Source organism: Mesocricetus auratus, unplaced genomic scaffold, assembly GCF_017639785.1.
Source record: "Mesocricetus auratus isolate SY011 unplaced genomic scaffold, BCM_Maur_2.0 Super-Scaffold_100003, whole genome shotgun sequence".
Taxonomy (NCBI): domain Eukaryota; kingdom Metazoa; phylum Chordata; class Mammalia; order Rodentia; family Cricetidae; genus Mesocricetus; species Mesocricetus auratus.
Window position 1 is genome coordinate 49,123,702 of NW_024429188.1, and position 15,381 is coordinate 49,139,082.

General features: G+C 40.1%; 1 protein-coding gene across 7 annotated transcripts in view; it reads right to left on the bottom strand.

The window, feature by feature from the left end:
- Phka1 (phosphorylase kinase regulatory subunit alpha 1) overlaps positions 1-15,381 on the bottom strand; it is a 110,129-nt gene that overhangs the window by 72,774 nt on the left and 21,974 nt on the right. For 5 of the 7 annotated variants that reach the window (XM_040744275.1, XM_040744277.1, XM_040744279.1 and 2 more), the window contains exons 8-12: positions 13,630-13,776; positions 10,160-10,261; positions 8,082-8,204; positions 4,175-4,270; positions 3,362-3,469 (exon numbers count right to left, since the gene is read on the bottom strand). In XM_040744275.1, coding sequence (XP_040600209.1) covers positions 3,362-3,469; positions 4,175-4,270; positions 8,082-8,204; positions 10,160-10,261; positions 13,630-13,776 — 576 coding nt within the window. The remainder of the gene's footprint in view (positions 1-3,361; positions 3,470-4,174; positions 4,271-8,081; positions 8,205-10,159; positions 10,262-13,629; positions 13,777-15,381) is intronic. The other 2 variants (XM_040744278.1, XM_040744276.1) reach the window with 1 other exon arrangement.

A 15,381-nucleotide genomic window follows, 5' to 3' on the forward strand; every position in this document is an offset into this window, starting at 1 on the left:
CTTAAAAAGCCTTTGACAAAATCCAGCACCCCTTCATGATAAAGGTCCTAGAGAGATCAGGGATAACAGGAACATACCTGAACATAATAAGAGCAATATACAGTAAACCAACAGTTAACATCAAACTAAATTGAGAGAAACTTGTGGGAACAAAAGACCTTGTCCAGAGGCCCACTTCTCCATCAGCCTGGGAGCAGGCAGCTGTAAGACAATGTTTACTAAAAACCTGTTTACTGAAAACTATCGGGTGCCCTAAGAAATGTTTACCAGAGCAATAAGTTCCTGATAAGGGCTCCCTCACTGGAATACCCTGACTTTGATCTTTCCAATGGCTAGCTGCCTCTTCCTGACCCCCCCCACCCACCCACCCACTCTGGTGTCAGGGGCATATAACCAGCCAGGGGTAAGAAAACAGAGCTGAAGCTTTTTCTTGAGGGAAGCCTTTCCTTGGGAAGCTTTCTTGAGCCTTCTTGGGGCCTGCTTAGAGCTTTCTTTGCACCACCAACGGGTCTCTGTGTCATCAATCCCGACACCCTCCGCACATTCTCAGATATAGGTGGCACAGCCGGCAAGGCAAAACTCAACGCAATTCCTCTAAAATCAGGAACAAGACAAGGCTGTCCACTCTCTCCATAGCTCTTCAATATTGTACTTGAAGTTCTTGCTAGAGCAATAGGTCAAGCTTTCACTATTTGCAGATGATGTGATAGTTTACATAAGTGACCCGAAAAACTCCACAAGGGAACTCCTAGAGCTGATAAACACCTTCTTCAAAGTGGAAAGATACAAGGTTAACTCAAAAAAAAATCAGAGGTTCAATTATATACAGATGATAAAGTGGCTGAGAAAGAAATCAGAGAAACATCACCCTTTACAATAGCCATAAACAGCATCAAATATCTGGGGATAACATTAACCAAAGAAGTGAAAGACCTGTATATCAAGAACTTTGAGTCTCTAAAGAAAGAAATCAAAAAGGATACCAGAAAATGGAAAGATATCCCATGCTCTTGGATTTGTAGTTTCAACATAATAAAAATGGCAATCTTGCCAAAAGCAGTCTACAGATTCAATGCAATCCATATCAAAATTCTGGCTCAATTCTTCACAGACCTTGAAAGAACAATAATCAACTTTGTATGGAAAAACAAAAGACCCAGGACAGCCAAAACAACCTTATACAATAAAGGAAGTTCAGGAGGCATCACCATACCTGACTCCAAGCTCTATTACAGAGCTATAGTCCTGAAAACAGCTTGGTATTGGACAAAAATAGACAGGTACACTAATGGAACCGAATTGAAAACCCCGATTTTAACCCACACACCTATGAACACTTGATTTTTGACAAAAATGGAAAAAAGAAAGCATCTTCAACAAATGGTACTGGCATAACTGGATATTGGCATGCAGAAAACTGCAGATAGATCCATGTCTATCGCCTTGCACAAAATTTAAGTCCAAATGGATCAAAGACCTCAACATAAATCCAACCACACTGAAACTCTTAGAAGAAAAAGTGGGAGATACTCTTCAACTAATTGGTACAGGAGACAGCTTCCTGAACATAACACCAGTAGCACAGACACTGAGATCGGCAACTAACAAATGAGACCTACTGAAACTAAGAAGCTTCTTTAAGGCAAAGGACACAGTCAACAAGACAAAAAGGCAGTCCACAGAATGGGAAAAGATATTCACAAACCCCACATCTGACAGAGGACTGATCTCCAAAATTTACAAAGAACTCAAGAAGCAAGTCTCCAAAACACCAAAGGATCCAATTAAAAAGTGGGGTACAGAACTAAATGGAGAATTCTATAGGGGAGTCTAAAATGGCTGAGAGACACTTGAGAAAGTGCTCAACATTCTTAGCCATCAGAGAAATGCAAATCAAAACAACTCTGCGATACCATCTTACTCCTTTCAGAATGGCTAAAATCAAAAACGCCAAAGACAATTTATGCTGGAGAGGATGTGGAGAGAGGGGAACACTCCTCCACTGCTGGTGGGAGTGCCAACTTGTACAGCCAATATGGAAATCAGTATGGAGACTCCTCAGGAAAATGGGAATCAATCTACCACAAGACCCAGCAATTCCACTCTTAGGCATATACCCAAAAGATGTAAATTCATACAAGGACATCTGTTTCACTGTATTCAAAGCAGCATTATTTGTAATAGCCAGAACCTGGAAGCAACCTAGATGCCCCTTAACTGAAGAGTGGATAGAGAAAATGTGGTACATTTACACAATGGAGTACTACTCAGCAGAAAAAAACAATGGAATCTTGAAATTCGCAGGTAAATGGATGGCACTAGAAGAAACCATCCTGAGTGAGGTAACCCAGTCACAAAAAGACAAACATGGTATGTACTGACTCGTATATGGATTTTAGACATGGATCAGGGTAGTGCCAGTCTGCACTTCCACTGACAGAGAGTCTGGGAAACAGGAAAGAACCTAAGAGAGATATGCATGGTGCCCCAGAGAAGAGGAATAAGGCAAGATCTCCTGAACAGACTGGGAACACAGCAAGAGGTGGGCAGAGTGGGTGCTGGGAAGAAGAAAGGGGGAGAAGACAAAGAGACAGTAGGTCATGGGGGAACAGGAAGTTTGAGTAGGGGGTAGGATGGGGGAGAACAGGATGAGAAATACCATAAAAGAGGGAGTCATAGGTTAGAAGACAGATCTGGCACCAGTGAGACCTCTAGTGATCTAAAGGGATGACACCAACTGGCAAACTAAGCAATAGTGGAGAGACCACCTTAAATGCCCATTGCTGATAATGAACTTGATGTCTACACTATATGCCATCCTAGAACCTTCCTCCAGTGACTGATGGAAGCAGAGGCAAACACCCACAGCTAAACACTGAACTGAACCCATGGAACCCAGTGACAGAGAAAGAGGAGTGATGAGCAAATTGGCAAAGAATGGGCTGGCAATGCCAGCAGAGACAGCTGATCTGAACATGGGGGAGCTCTTGGACCCCAGACCGACAGCTGGGAGGCCAGTATGGGACTGATCCAGACTCCCTGAGTGTGAGAGTCAGTGAGGAAGCCTGGGCAACCTAGCATACAAACGGACTTCGTGTGTCCATAACACAAAGAGGGATGCTCTCTCAGCCTGGACTCTTAGGGGTGTGCCTGGACCCTGCCCTGAGTGAAATGACAGACTCTATATATCCCCTATGGGGAAGGAAGTGGGGATAGGGTGGGAGGCTGGAGGGGATGGTCGAGGGGTGCGCGAGGAGGGGAGGGAGAGGGAACTGGGATTGACATGTGAAGCAAGCTATTTAATATTAAAGTAATAAAAAAAGCTTTAAAAAGGTGGGATAGCTTCCAAGTATTCCCTTACCTCTGCCATCAAGCTTCCTAAAATGTATAGAGACTGACCCCACATGTGAGGCAATTTTCCCATAGGAACTCGATCCACAGTGTGAGGATTTTGATACTCTTCATCAACCTAAATGAAGAGATAAAGAAGTTAAATGAGAGGCAATAATAGAAAGCTTAAGATACTAGATGATAAAAGACACTATATTATGATTCATACTTTATAGGCAATGATTTGAAAAGCTAAGTAGGGCAGTGCTCAATCTGTAGTGTGTGACCAAATCACCCAAGGATCTTATGAAAATGCAGACTGAATAGGTGTGCTGGGATGGATAAAAACCTATTCATAATTAATTCTCAGGTGACACTGCTGATGCCACTAGGAACTTATTTTCCAAATCCCCAACAGAAGGTAAAACTGTATTTCTGCCATGTCTAATTCTCCTTCACAACTGTAAGCAAAGACAACACCTGTTTCATTTTTCCAAGTCTGATCTACTCCAGCAATCCCAGGTTTCTGGCTTCAGAGGATACCAAGTCCTGAGAGCTGGCGCAGGACATCATTCTGGTTACACCTACTGATATGTACATAATTCTTAGAATTGTATTTGCTTTCATTCATATCACATTTTGTAATACTACCACAATTTTGACTGCTTTAATTTCTAAAGGAATAAAATCACATTTCTGTTGTCATGATCTGAAAACCAAACTTTTAGAATATTAATGTCACAAGATGGAAAGTCACAAAACTATCTGACTCAAATAACTATCGACTCAGTATCACAGAAATATGTTTCCTCTCCTATCAATGGTCCAGCACTATCCAACTCACCCTGTCAGGAGGAACACTGTATAGCTCTGGAAGAAGTGGAACTCCATTTTTGCCCTTGATGAGGACTGCATCAAGAGCCTCTCTATATTCTTGAACCTGCAGAACAAAGGGAAGTTGGAAACCAAAAATTTAGAGACATTCTGGGGGAACATAGCAGAAGGACACAGCCAAAGCAAGCACCACTACAAAGGAGATTTCTTAACAAAGTAAAGGGGAGAGGAAAGGGGGAATGATACTGTGTCAACTTGACACAGACTAGAATCATCTGAGAGGAGGAAGCCTTAATCGAGAATATGGTTCCATAAGCACCGACTGTAGGCAGCCTGGAAAGCCTTTTCTTAATTAGTGATTAATAGGGAAAAGACCAGCCCACTGTGGAAAGAGCCAACCATGGGATGGTAGTTCTGGGTTGTATAAGAAACCAGGCCTAAGCTTGTTTTTAATTTAAATAAATAAAAAAAAGAAAAAAGAAAGCAGGCCTAGCCAAACATGAGGAACAAGCCAATAAGCAGCACCCCTCCATGGCCTCTGCATCATCTCCTGCCTCCAGGGTCCTGTCCTGTTTGAGTTCTTGCCTTGGCTTCCCTCAATGGACTGTGATTTAGGATATGTAAGTTAAATAAGCCCTTTATTCCCCAAGTTGCCTTCTGGTGATGGAATTTTGTCACAGCAGTAAAAACTCTAAGGCAGGCACTTATTAAATGGTTGTTATAGGTCAAACATCACACAACTTTTTTGTATACTTTAATGCATTTTAGTTTTCATCCTAGTAGGTATATATAATTGAAGTCCTTTATCATTGGGATTAGGTTCAAAGAGGTTCTAAACTTGTAATTTACTGAGCACACACCTGGTTTAGTGTAGTTTAGTCTAACTCAGTCTGCCTCCAAGGGCCTAAGTGATACATGTTACCTTAAGTATACCTTCTTGACCTGGCCCTTCCTTCCTTTTTTACATTTTAAGAGGCTATTAATTTAAGAGTGTGTCTGAAGTGAGATTTGAGAGAAGGAAGCTGGGAGGGTCTGGAGGGAGGAAAAGAAGGGGAAAATGATGTAATTTTATTTCAATTAAAATATCTTAAAGTGAGTTTTGATTGTTTTTTCAAAACAGGTTCTCACTATGTAGGGTCCCAGAACTCACTATATTAACCAGGCTGGTCTTAAATTCACAGATATCAGCCTGCTTCTACCTCCCAAGTGTTGGGATTAAAGGCGTGTGCCACTATGACCAACAAAAATGTTTTATTTTAAAGATTATATGTATGCATATGTGTCTGTGTGTGGGTACATGATTGTATGTGCTGGTTCCCTGGGAAGGCAGACATGTAAGATCCCCTAAGCTGGAGTTGTAACTCTTATAAGTGGTTGTGAGCCACATGGCAAGTGTGTAGAGAATCAAACTTGGGTCTTCCTGAAAAGCATTCTATTCTCTGAATCACTGAGCCATCTCTCTAGCCCTTGACTTAGATTTTATTTTTAAGTTTTATTTTAGTGTGTGTGTGTGTGTGTGTGTGTGTGTGTGTGTGCAAGCATTGTGCCTGCAGAAGTCAGAAGAGGGCTTCTAAATCTGGCCCAGATCATTTAACTTTAGCCATAGTTAAGCACAGCACAATTTTGGGAAAAAGTATTCAGACACAACAAAGCTTAAGATGTGTCTACATTGAAGCTTTTTACAAAGTACTGACAGCTTCATCTGTAAGACAGGTTCCTGTTGACTTAGAAACAATGCTCAAGGGTTTAAGGAGAATGACTGAGGTAAATATAATGTCCGGCCCTAAGAAAGCATAGAAGTCATTTAGGCTGTTGTAAAGTACAAATGACATCTTTCACAAGGATGAGTTTTATGGCTTAGAAGAAATAAATGCTCACGGTGTTAGGGGAAAGGGTGTGGGATAAACAAACATACCATTCTGGGTGATATGGGCCGAGCCATGCCCAACAAATAGCAAATGATTACTAGGTTGTAAACTATATTTTCCTCCACCCCAGCATTCTGGGAGAACAGCCAAATATGTCTCCACTTTGGAGAACTTAGCTGGGTGTTTAACTTTCCTGGCTTCTCCAGTGCTTATCTGTGTTCACAAGAACCTTTTTGCCCTTTATAGAATATAACATGAATTTCATGTTTGCTTATGTGCAATTTCTTCCTGAGAACATAACCGTGTTAAGCTAAGCTGTCTAAAACTACACAGACATGTACACACCTAACGAGGCCACAGCAGTTCACATGTGTTGTTGTAGTGTCCATCCCACTGTACATGAACTTTCTTTAAGTACATCATAACTTATAAGCCCCTGACAGCTGCCCTGGTTGCAAACTGCATGCCTTCCTCTCTCTTTAACTGCTCCCATTCCTCACAGCCCATTCTAATGTTTCCTCTCTATTTTGTAATTTTCCCTCTTATTTCTATCATTTATTTTATTTCCCTTTTGCTCTCTTCCTCTTACATACAAGCTATTGGGCAGAGGTACCAGCCAGGTGAACTGGCAGAAGACTGTCAAACACTTCTACAAGCAAAATCCAGGCCTTTTTCATGGTTTATCTGTTAGACCTACTGTAGTATATATGTATTTGACCATTTAACATGTAGGAAACTGTACCACTGGCTTTTTCACTAGATTCCTATCATTTTGTTATGTACAGACATACATTTACTTATTATCGAGACAGGGTATTACTATTAGTCTTGGCTGACCTAAGACTCACTATGTAGAGTAGGCTGGCCTCAAACACACAGAAATCATCCTGCCTTTCTCCCCAGTTCTGTGATTAAAGGTGCGCAGCACTATATAAACATTTTTAGTACTGTGCTCCTCACCCCATTTTGTAGTTTTTAAATTTCTTGAATATGCATTGCATGATGAATTTTTTAAGTGATGCTGTCTCATTATAGTAGAACTGACTGAATTTTGAATTTGCAGCATATCTTTCTTGTGAACTCTCAGAGAAATTTGGTGATAACTTTTTAAAGATTTATTTTTCTATTTTATGAGTATTTCACTTGCATATACGTATGTTAACAAGAAGTTAGAAGGCAGCTTTAGATCCCCTGGAACTGGAGTTACAGATGTTTGTGAGCTGCTGGGGATTGAGCCCACATCCTATGGATGAGCAACAAGTGCTGGTACCACGGAACCACCTCTCTATCACCTAAAGATGCCTTTTTTAAAAAAGCATTGAGATGATCTTGCTATGCAACCTAGACTGAACTCAAACTCATGATCTGCCTGCCCTAGCCTCTGTGTTCTGGGATTACAAGCATGTGCCACTACAATAAAAATTCCTTTTAGTATATACACTTGTGGGGTACAGTGTAATACTTCAACTCATGTATAAAGTATGTAATGATGAAGTTGAGGTAATTAATATTTTAACATCCTTACTTGATTATCTTCTTCAATGAAAAAAATCTCATCTATAGAGACACTAAAACTAAGGAAGTAAATGACAACATTTGTTTTGGTTTTTTGAAACAGGGTTTCTCTGTGTAGACTTGGCTGTCCTGGAACTCACTTTGTAGACCAAGCTGGCCTCGAACTCACAGCCGGCCACCTGCCTCTGCCTCTGAGTACTAGGATTAAAGAAAATACCCCATTGCCCAGTGAGTTTCCAAATTCCATTTTGGGACTTGGGAGTGTTGAAACGGTTTCTCTGTATAGTCCTGGCTGTCCTTGAACTCTCTATGTAGACCAGGTTGGCCTCGAACTCACAGAGAGCCACTTGCCTCTGCTTCCTAAGTACTGGAATTAAAGGTGTGTGCCACAGTTATGAGTCCCTAGGAGGCAACTCTGTCTCTTCCCTAGTAGGAAGACTCCCATTTGGGCAGTCAACATGGATACAGCCACTAACTGAGAGAGGAAGATATAACAAGAGCAGTTTGCTGAGGGTTCTTCTCCCAGCTCTTTACCTGTTCTGTGTTTCCACTGAAGACCCCATCAAGAATAAAGTATGTCCAGAACAATGGCCATTCACATTCAATGTTTTCAAATAGCTTCAGCTCAGCTGGTTCATAGTACAGACGATTGGGATCCTAGACAAAAATATAAGGAAGTCTGTTCTGTCACTCGGAGATTGGACGTATATTGTTAGTTTAGAGGTATTACAATAGGAGCTTTATTACAGATCATTTGTTTCAAAGATGGCATCAGGGAAGGCAGTAAGCACATATTCATACTCCCCTCTCTTAGCAAGTGCGCTATGAAGAAACTTCCAATGACTAGTCTTGGAACAATAAGGAATCACCAGAGATACATGAAAATGTGTGTTAGTTTTCCTGTTGCCATGATAAACTAATCTGACAAAATCAACTTAAGTGAAGCAAGAGTTTACTTTGGCTCACAGTTCAAAGGTACAAATCATCATGGAAGGACACACAAGGTGGCAAAGGCTTAATGCTTCTACAGTCAGGAAGGGAGCATTAAATGCTGGGATGCAGCTAGCTTTTCCTTTCCACGCAGCCAAGGCCCCAAACCCAGGAAACACTGCCACCCACTTTTAGGGTAGATCTGCTTACTTCAATTAACCAAATAATGCCCTCACCAGCATACCCAGAGGCTTGTTTCCTTAATCCTGTCAAGTTGACAATATTAACCATCAGTGTAGAATTGGTTTGCAATCAACCTGAGAGAGTTAACACTAGTTACAGATGGGCTCTGCAGGAAAGTGACTTGCACAACAATGGAATCCTGGTAAGTCTTCAGAATGAAGTGAGCTAAAGACAGACAGGAATCATGAGTGTGTAGTACTGTGGAAATCAAAATAGGGGAAAATTCAAGAAAAAAAGGAGTAAGTCAATGAAATGCTATAGAGAAGTCAAGGGGAGTAAGAATTAGGAAAAGAGTGTAGACTGTGCTTTTATAATCTTATCATGTTTCAGAGTGTAGTGCTATGGAAATAAAAACAGGGAAAAAAACAAGAAAAGGGTAAAAGCCAAATTCCAGGCTGAAGAAGAAAGTAGGAGTGAGGAAGCAGAACACAGATTTTACACTTAATTTCAAAAGAGCATAGTGCCTCTCTTCTATGGTGCTGGGACTGGAACTCAGGGACTTGAGCATGGTAGGCAAGCACTCATAATAGTTCTTGAAAAGCTCACCCAAGCCACTCAAGGAGAACTTTTGACTAGTAGAACCAAAGGAACTTATATTTTCAAGAACAAGTTCTATTTATAACTAACCAAATACAAGCTATAAATCTTGGAAGGGGCTGCTACAGTTTACGTTTGGTGTCCTCAAGGCTTGATGTGTTGAAATTTCATCCATATTATGAGGTATTAGAGGGTAGGAATATAAATCAACTATAGTACTTAGAGGTAGAGCCAGCAGGCAGATCAGAATTTAATAAGGTCATTAGGGTAGAAATTGGATCTCTGGCTTTATCAAAAGGAAAGACACCAGAAGAGATGGAGGCACACTAGTGCTCCCTGTCATTTCTCATGAGGTATCTTATACTACACCTTGGAACTCTGTCATCAAGAAGGCCATCACCAGATGTGGACCTCTTGATTTTGTACCTACAGAACTGTGAGCCCAAGTGCACCCATTTTACAACTCAGTCTGTGGTACTGTGTCACTGAAAACAGAAAATGGACCATGACAGGCAGTCAAAAAGATGTACTGATGGAAAGTGCCTTTCCTTTTGTATTGATTAAATGTGGGAAGTGGGCATTTGGAGACTATGCACATACTGTTTGTATTTAAAACTTCTGTCCACAGATTTTTACCAACCATCAGTAGTTCTTTCCCTAAACTAACCAACTGAAAGAAAAGGTTGCCTTTCCTTTATTATATTTACTTTTTTGGCATTTATTGTTTATTTATTTACCACCAATGCCAGAACTTGGCAGAAAGCCCAACAAATACAACAAACATCATTTATTATTCTTTTTAATGATCTGCAAAAACTCTACCAGTGAGGTAACTGTTATCTCTGAATGAGGCTACAAAGAACAGGGACAATTCTACTTGCCTGTGGTGAAAAGAAACCTACCTCTTTAGGAGTTTTATATCCATCTCGTAGAAAACGACAACAACCATAACGACCCTGGGGACACAGAGAAAAAGGCCTTGAAGCTTGTACATCTGCACAACTCTATAAATAAGCAGAAATACATCCTCAAACATCTCCATGTATCAATGTCTCACCATCACAGACACAGTACTCAAAACCAGCTCAGCAGCAGCAGCAGCAATGTCCTTTCAAGCAAGAAGTATGTTATAGGTCCTTCCCCAAAGCAGCATGCCTAGCAGTATCCTCTCCATGACTGTCCACCTAAGGCCAAGCCTGCAACAAGCTATTTACTAATCTGCGCAGTCCTTTTCACAGGACGCATGGCTCCTAAGAGGCCATAGTTTATTCTTAAAAATTATGAGATTATTTTAGATTTACAAACGTTACAAACACTACATAGTCTCACTATGCCCATCAAATCTCATCTCCCTATATTAACTTAAGTAATTACAGAACATACATCAGAACTAAAAAATTAACTCTGATATACTAATGTTAATTGCATTATAAAACCTATCTAGAGCCAGGAGTTGGTAGCACATGCCTTTAATCCCAGCACTTGGGAGACAGAGGCAGGCGGATCTCTGTGAGTTCGAGGCCAGTCTGGTCTACAGAGCGAGTTCCAGGACAGCCTCCAAAACAACACAGAGAAACCCTGTCTCGAAAAACCAAAAAAAATTTAGATTTCACTGGATTTTCCATCACTGCCCTTTTTTATTCTATTCCAGGATCCAGTTCAAAATCCCACCCTACAGGGCTCAGGTGATGGCTCGGTGGGTAAAGTGTTTCCTGTATAAGCACAAGGATCCAAGTTCAGATCCCCAGCTAGGTAAAAAGCTAGGTGTGGTGGCAGTTCCTGTAATCCTAGTTCTGGAAAGACAGGAATAGGAGGATTCTTGGGGCTTGTTGACCAGTCTAGCTGTATCAGTGAGCTCCAGGTTCAGTGAGAGACTATCCAGCTCAAAAATTAAGCTATTGGGGAAGACACTGGCATTAACTTCTTGCCTCTGCAGTACACAACATACATGAGCATGCATGCATGCATGTGCACGCGCGCGCACACACACACACACTCAAATAAAAGAATTCCACATTATATTTAGTTGCCATATCTCCCTCATTATCTCCAATCTATGACAATTCCACATTCTTTCCTGCTTTACCCAACTTCACACTTTTGGTAGTGTTCATCAGTTAGTTGTTAAATTGTCTATCAACTTATTTTGTCTAGCTTTTACATGAGACTGAAGGTATATATTATTAGAAGAGCATCACAATGGTGATGTGTCCTTCTCAGTGCACTGTTTGGTGATATTAAATTTGATAATTTGCTTAAGGCAATATCTTATCTCCTAAACTTCTTCACTATGACTTTCCTTCTTGTATCTATATTTATTGTTATCTGTATAGACTCATATATAACTTCATCTTTTCTTTGAGTTATAACACAATGGTATGATAATTACTTTTTGTGTTCAAATAGTTCTTACTCTGTGCATTAGGAATCCTTTCCTGTGTCTGTGTGTGCTTGTGTGCTCAGACCAAAGGGACTATCTTGTCCTCAGATTGTATCTGTTGGTTTCTGTGACCTCATGACATTAACTATACTTTTTTGTTTAATGTTTAATGATAAAAAGTTATAATGGCCGGGCGGTGGTGGCGCATGCCTTTAATCCCAGCACTTGGGAGGCAGAGGCAGGCAGATCTCTGTGAGTTCGAGGCTGGGCTGGACCGACAGCCTCCAAAACAATACAGAGAAACCCTGTCTATTAAAAACCAAAAAAAGAGTTATAATGAATTTTATTATATATTTAACTACTTATTAAACATGGCAAAACTACATACTGCTCAAATGGATGTGCCTGTTTCTTATATAAACAATGAAATCTTATCTGAACATTTGATGCTGCAGGATGCAGAACATTTGTGTTCTTCAGGGCGTATTTTTTGCTCAACCCCTTTGAGAAACAATTTTATCAACTAGAGCAGGAGTTTGCCAACTTCATACTACAGGGACAGAGAATGAATACTTCTGGTTTTTCTGGCTGTGTAGCCTCAAAACTACTGACCAGCTATTTGAAAGGAGCAGTAGATGGTATAGAAACATGGCTGGATGAATAAAAATTTATTTACAAGGATAACTTGCCAGTCCACAGGATGTAGTTTTCTGACCCATGAACTAGGGCACAGTGTTTATATATGGTTAGTTTTATCTTGGGTTTACAGTATCCAGTCAGAACAGTTTTACAAGGTTTAGGTTATTTCGTCTTTACCCTCTTCAATGTGGTTATTCAAGTATAATGCATTTAAGAGTCACTTTCTAGTCTGAATTTCACTTAAAAAAACTACATCATGGTTGATACTTTAAACTTAGTTTTTGTGATATACAATTTCATGAGATTGGGCAAACATAGTCACTGTTGCCATAGTTAGTGTCCAATCATTCTCAAAATTTTCCAAAACTATATCTTTATAGACAATTTCTCCCTTCAATTTCTTTCACTTAACAATTGTTTTCCTCCCTTTGGTTTTCCCTTTCTCAGAGTATCACATTAATGGAATCATACAGTATGCATAGCTTCTGTGATCTGTTCTTCCCTTTTAGCAAAATACCCTTAAGGACCAGACCCTTTTCTCCTGCTGGATTGCCTCGTCTAGCCTTGATATGAGGGTTTATGCTTACTCTTATTGCATCTTGTTATTCCATGTTCTCTTGTTATCACTGTGGGGCCTGCTCTTTTGTGAAGGGAAACAGAGGGGCAGTGTGTCTGGGGAAGAGAGGAGGTAGAAGAGGTAGAGATGGAAGGCTATGGTCAGGTTGTATACTAGAAGACAAGAATGAAGACAAAGAAAAAATCATTTATACTATTTTAGAGATTATTAGCTTATCCAACAGAGATATAATAAAATTCATTTATTTGTTTCTCAGTTAAAGGCTGTTGCCAGACTTTTGCAATTATGGCTGAAGTTGCTATAGACATTTGTAAGTTTTTTGTGTGAGTGTAAACTATCATTTTTTAGGGTAGATAACTGAGGAGTAAGGATGTTTGTCATATCATATGTTACATATATGTTTGAATTCATGAGAGTATGCCTTCTGAAGCTGGGCCGTGGTGGCGCACACCTTTAATCCTAGCACTTGGAAGGCAGAGGCAGGCGGATCTCTGTGAGTTCAAGGCCAGCCTGGTCTACAAAGCTACACAGAGAAACCCTGTCTCAAAAAACCAAAAAAGAAAAAAAGTGTATTCCATTTCCAAAGTGGATGTATCATTCCCAACAGTAATGACTGCGTTTGAAAGTTTTGTAGAAAAACTACTTACAAGAATACTTACTTGGGAATAGGGACGGTTCCTTGAAATTTCTGACATATGTTATACTCAAAGGTTCTAAAAGCACTAATCTTCCTTTAAAATCCTAGCCCTAAAGAGAAGAGGCACATATGGACATACCTGAAGCTTGGTGATGATCTCCTGTTTGGTGAGCTCCACCAAACGGCTGTCCTCCACAGCAAAGGCTGGGAAAGAGATCACTGAGAGCAGACTGGCATCAACTTCTTTGGATGTTGAAGCGCGGGGCAGTAGTGAATTCAGGATTGACTAAGGAAAGGTAGCAAAATATGGTTTATTATTTAATACCTTGGTTAAGAGGTGAAACTAAGAGCTTTGGTTCAAAAAGATATATGTGGAACAAAAGCTTCCTGAAGAATATATTATTCTGAAGAATAACCCAAATTTTATTAAATAGTGAGAACCTAAAAAAGTGGCTTGTTTGGTATGGAATCCCTTTTGTTTTTCTTTTCTTTTCTTTCTTTCTTTCTTTTTTTTTTTTTGGTTTTTCGAGATAGGGTTTCTCTGTATTGTTTTGGAGGCTGTTCTGGTACTTGCTCTGTAGACCAGGCTAGCCTCAAACTCACAGAGATCTACCTGCATATGCCTCCCGAGTGCTGGGATTAAAGGCGTGCGCCACCAATGCCCGGCGGAATCCCTTTTCTTAATCCTGCTCTTGGTGCTTCCCATTCTGATTGGAAAGCAGCTGCTCACAGATAAAGACTGGAACATCTGTGGGATATCCACAATCCTGCTGGTTCCTTAGCACCTACATAAGAATAAAGCTGACTCTAAAAAGATGAATCAGTGATTAAGAGCACTGGCTGTTCTTCCAGAGGACTGGGCAGTTCACAACCATCCATAACTCCAACACCCTTTTTTGGACCCCATGGGCACCAGGCATGAATATGGTACAGACATATATACTCAGACAAAACCCGATACATACAAAATAATAAAAAATAATAAAATTAAGACAATGTGTAGCTTCTGGGAAGTGTAGAGAAGTATCAACTATGCCTCTAAGATATTCTCAAATTAATTTTCAGCAAGTGTGTAAAATAATGGGCTTCTTTATATTTTCAGACATGTATATCATTGCATTTTGCTCATTTTCTCACCCCATAGTTTTCTGTGCCCCCACATTATTCCTGCTATTCTTCTTCCATGACATATTTTATCCACAGAAAATGTTTCCAAAATTAGAAGTTGAATTTATATTCATTAGGATACCATAGCGTATAATCAAGTTTGGAGAAAAGGAGAAATTTCACATACTAGAGAAAAGAAACTTTCAATGCAGGCTGCAATCATAAAGAAAACTAAGGATGCACTTTTACCTCAGACTTTTACCTTAGTCCAAATATCTAATCAGAAGACAAATGGGGACAACAGAATGTTTCAGAACCACTATCCAGAACACTTAAAACAGATCATATCTTCTCTCCTTTTATGTTTACAAAAAGTGATTCTTGGAAAAAGAAACGACGGACACTTGATATAATAGCAGTGGATAACTGGATATGCTATATGGTTCATTTTATAATTTTAACTGAGACAAGAGGACCATTAGTGGGGGTTTGAAGTTTCAGATGCTTAAGCCAGCCCCAGTGTCTTTTTCTTCCTGCTGCATTAAGATCCAGATGTGGAACACTCAGCTCCTCTCCAGCACTGGGTCTGCCCGTGTGTCCCCCTGTTTCCCACCATGCTAATATCAGTTTGAACTCAACCTCTGAAACTGTAAGCAAGCCCCAATTAAATGCTTTCTTTTACAAGAGTTGCTGTGGTCATGCTGTATTTTCATAGCAATAGGACACCAATTAAGTCAGAAATTGGTACCAGGGAGCAGGGTATTTCTGTGACAGGCTTAACTGT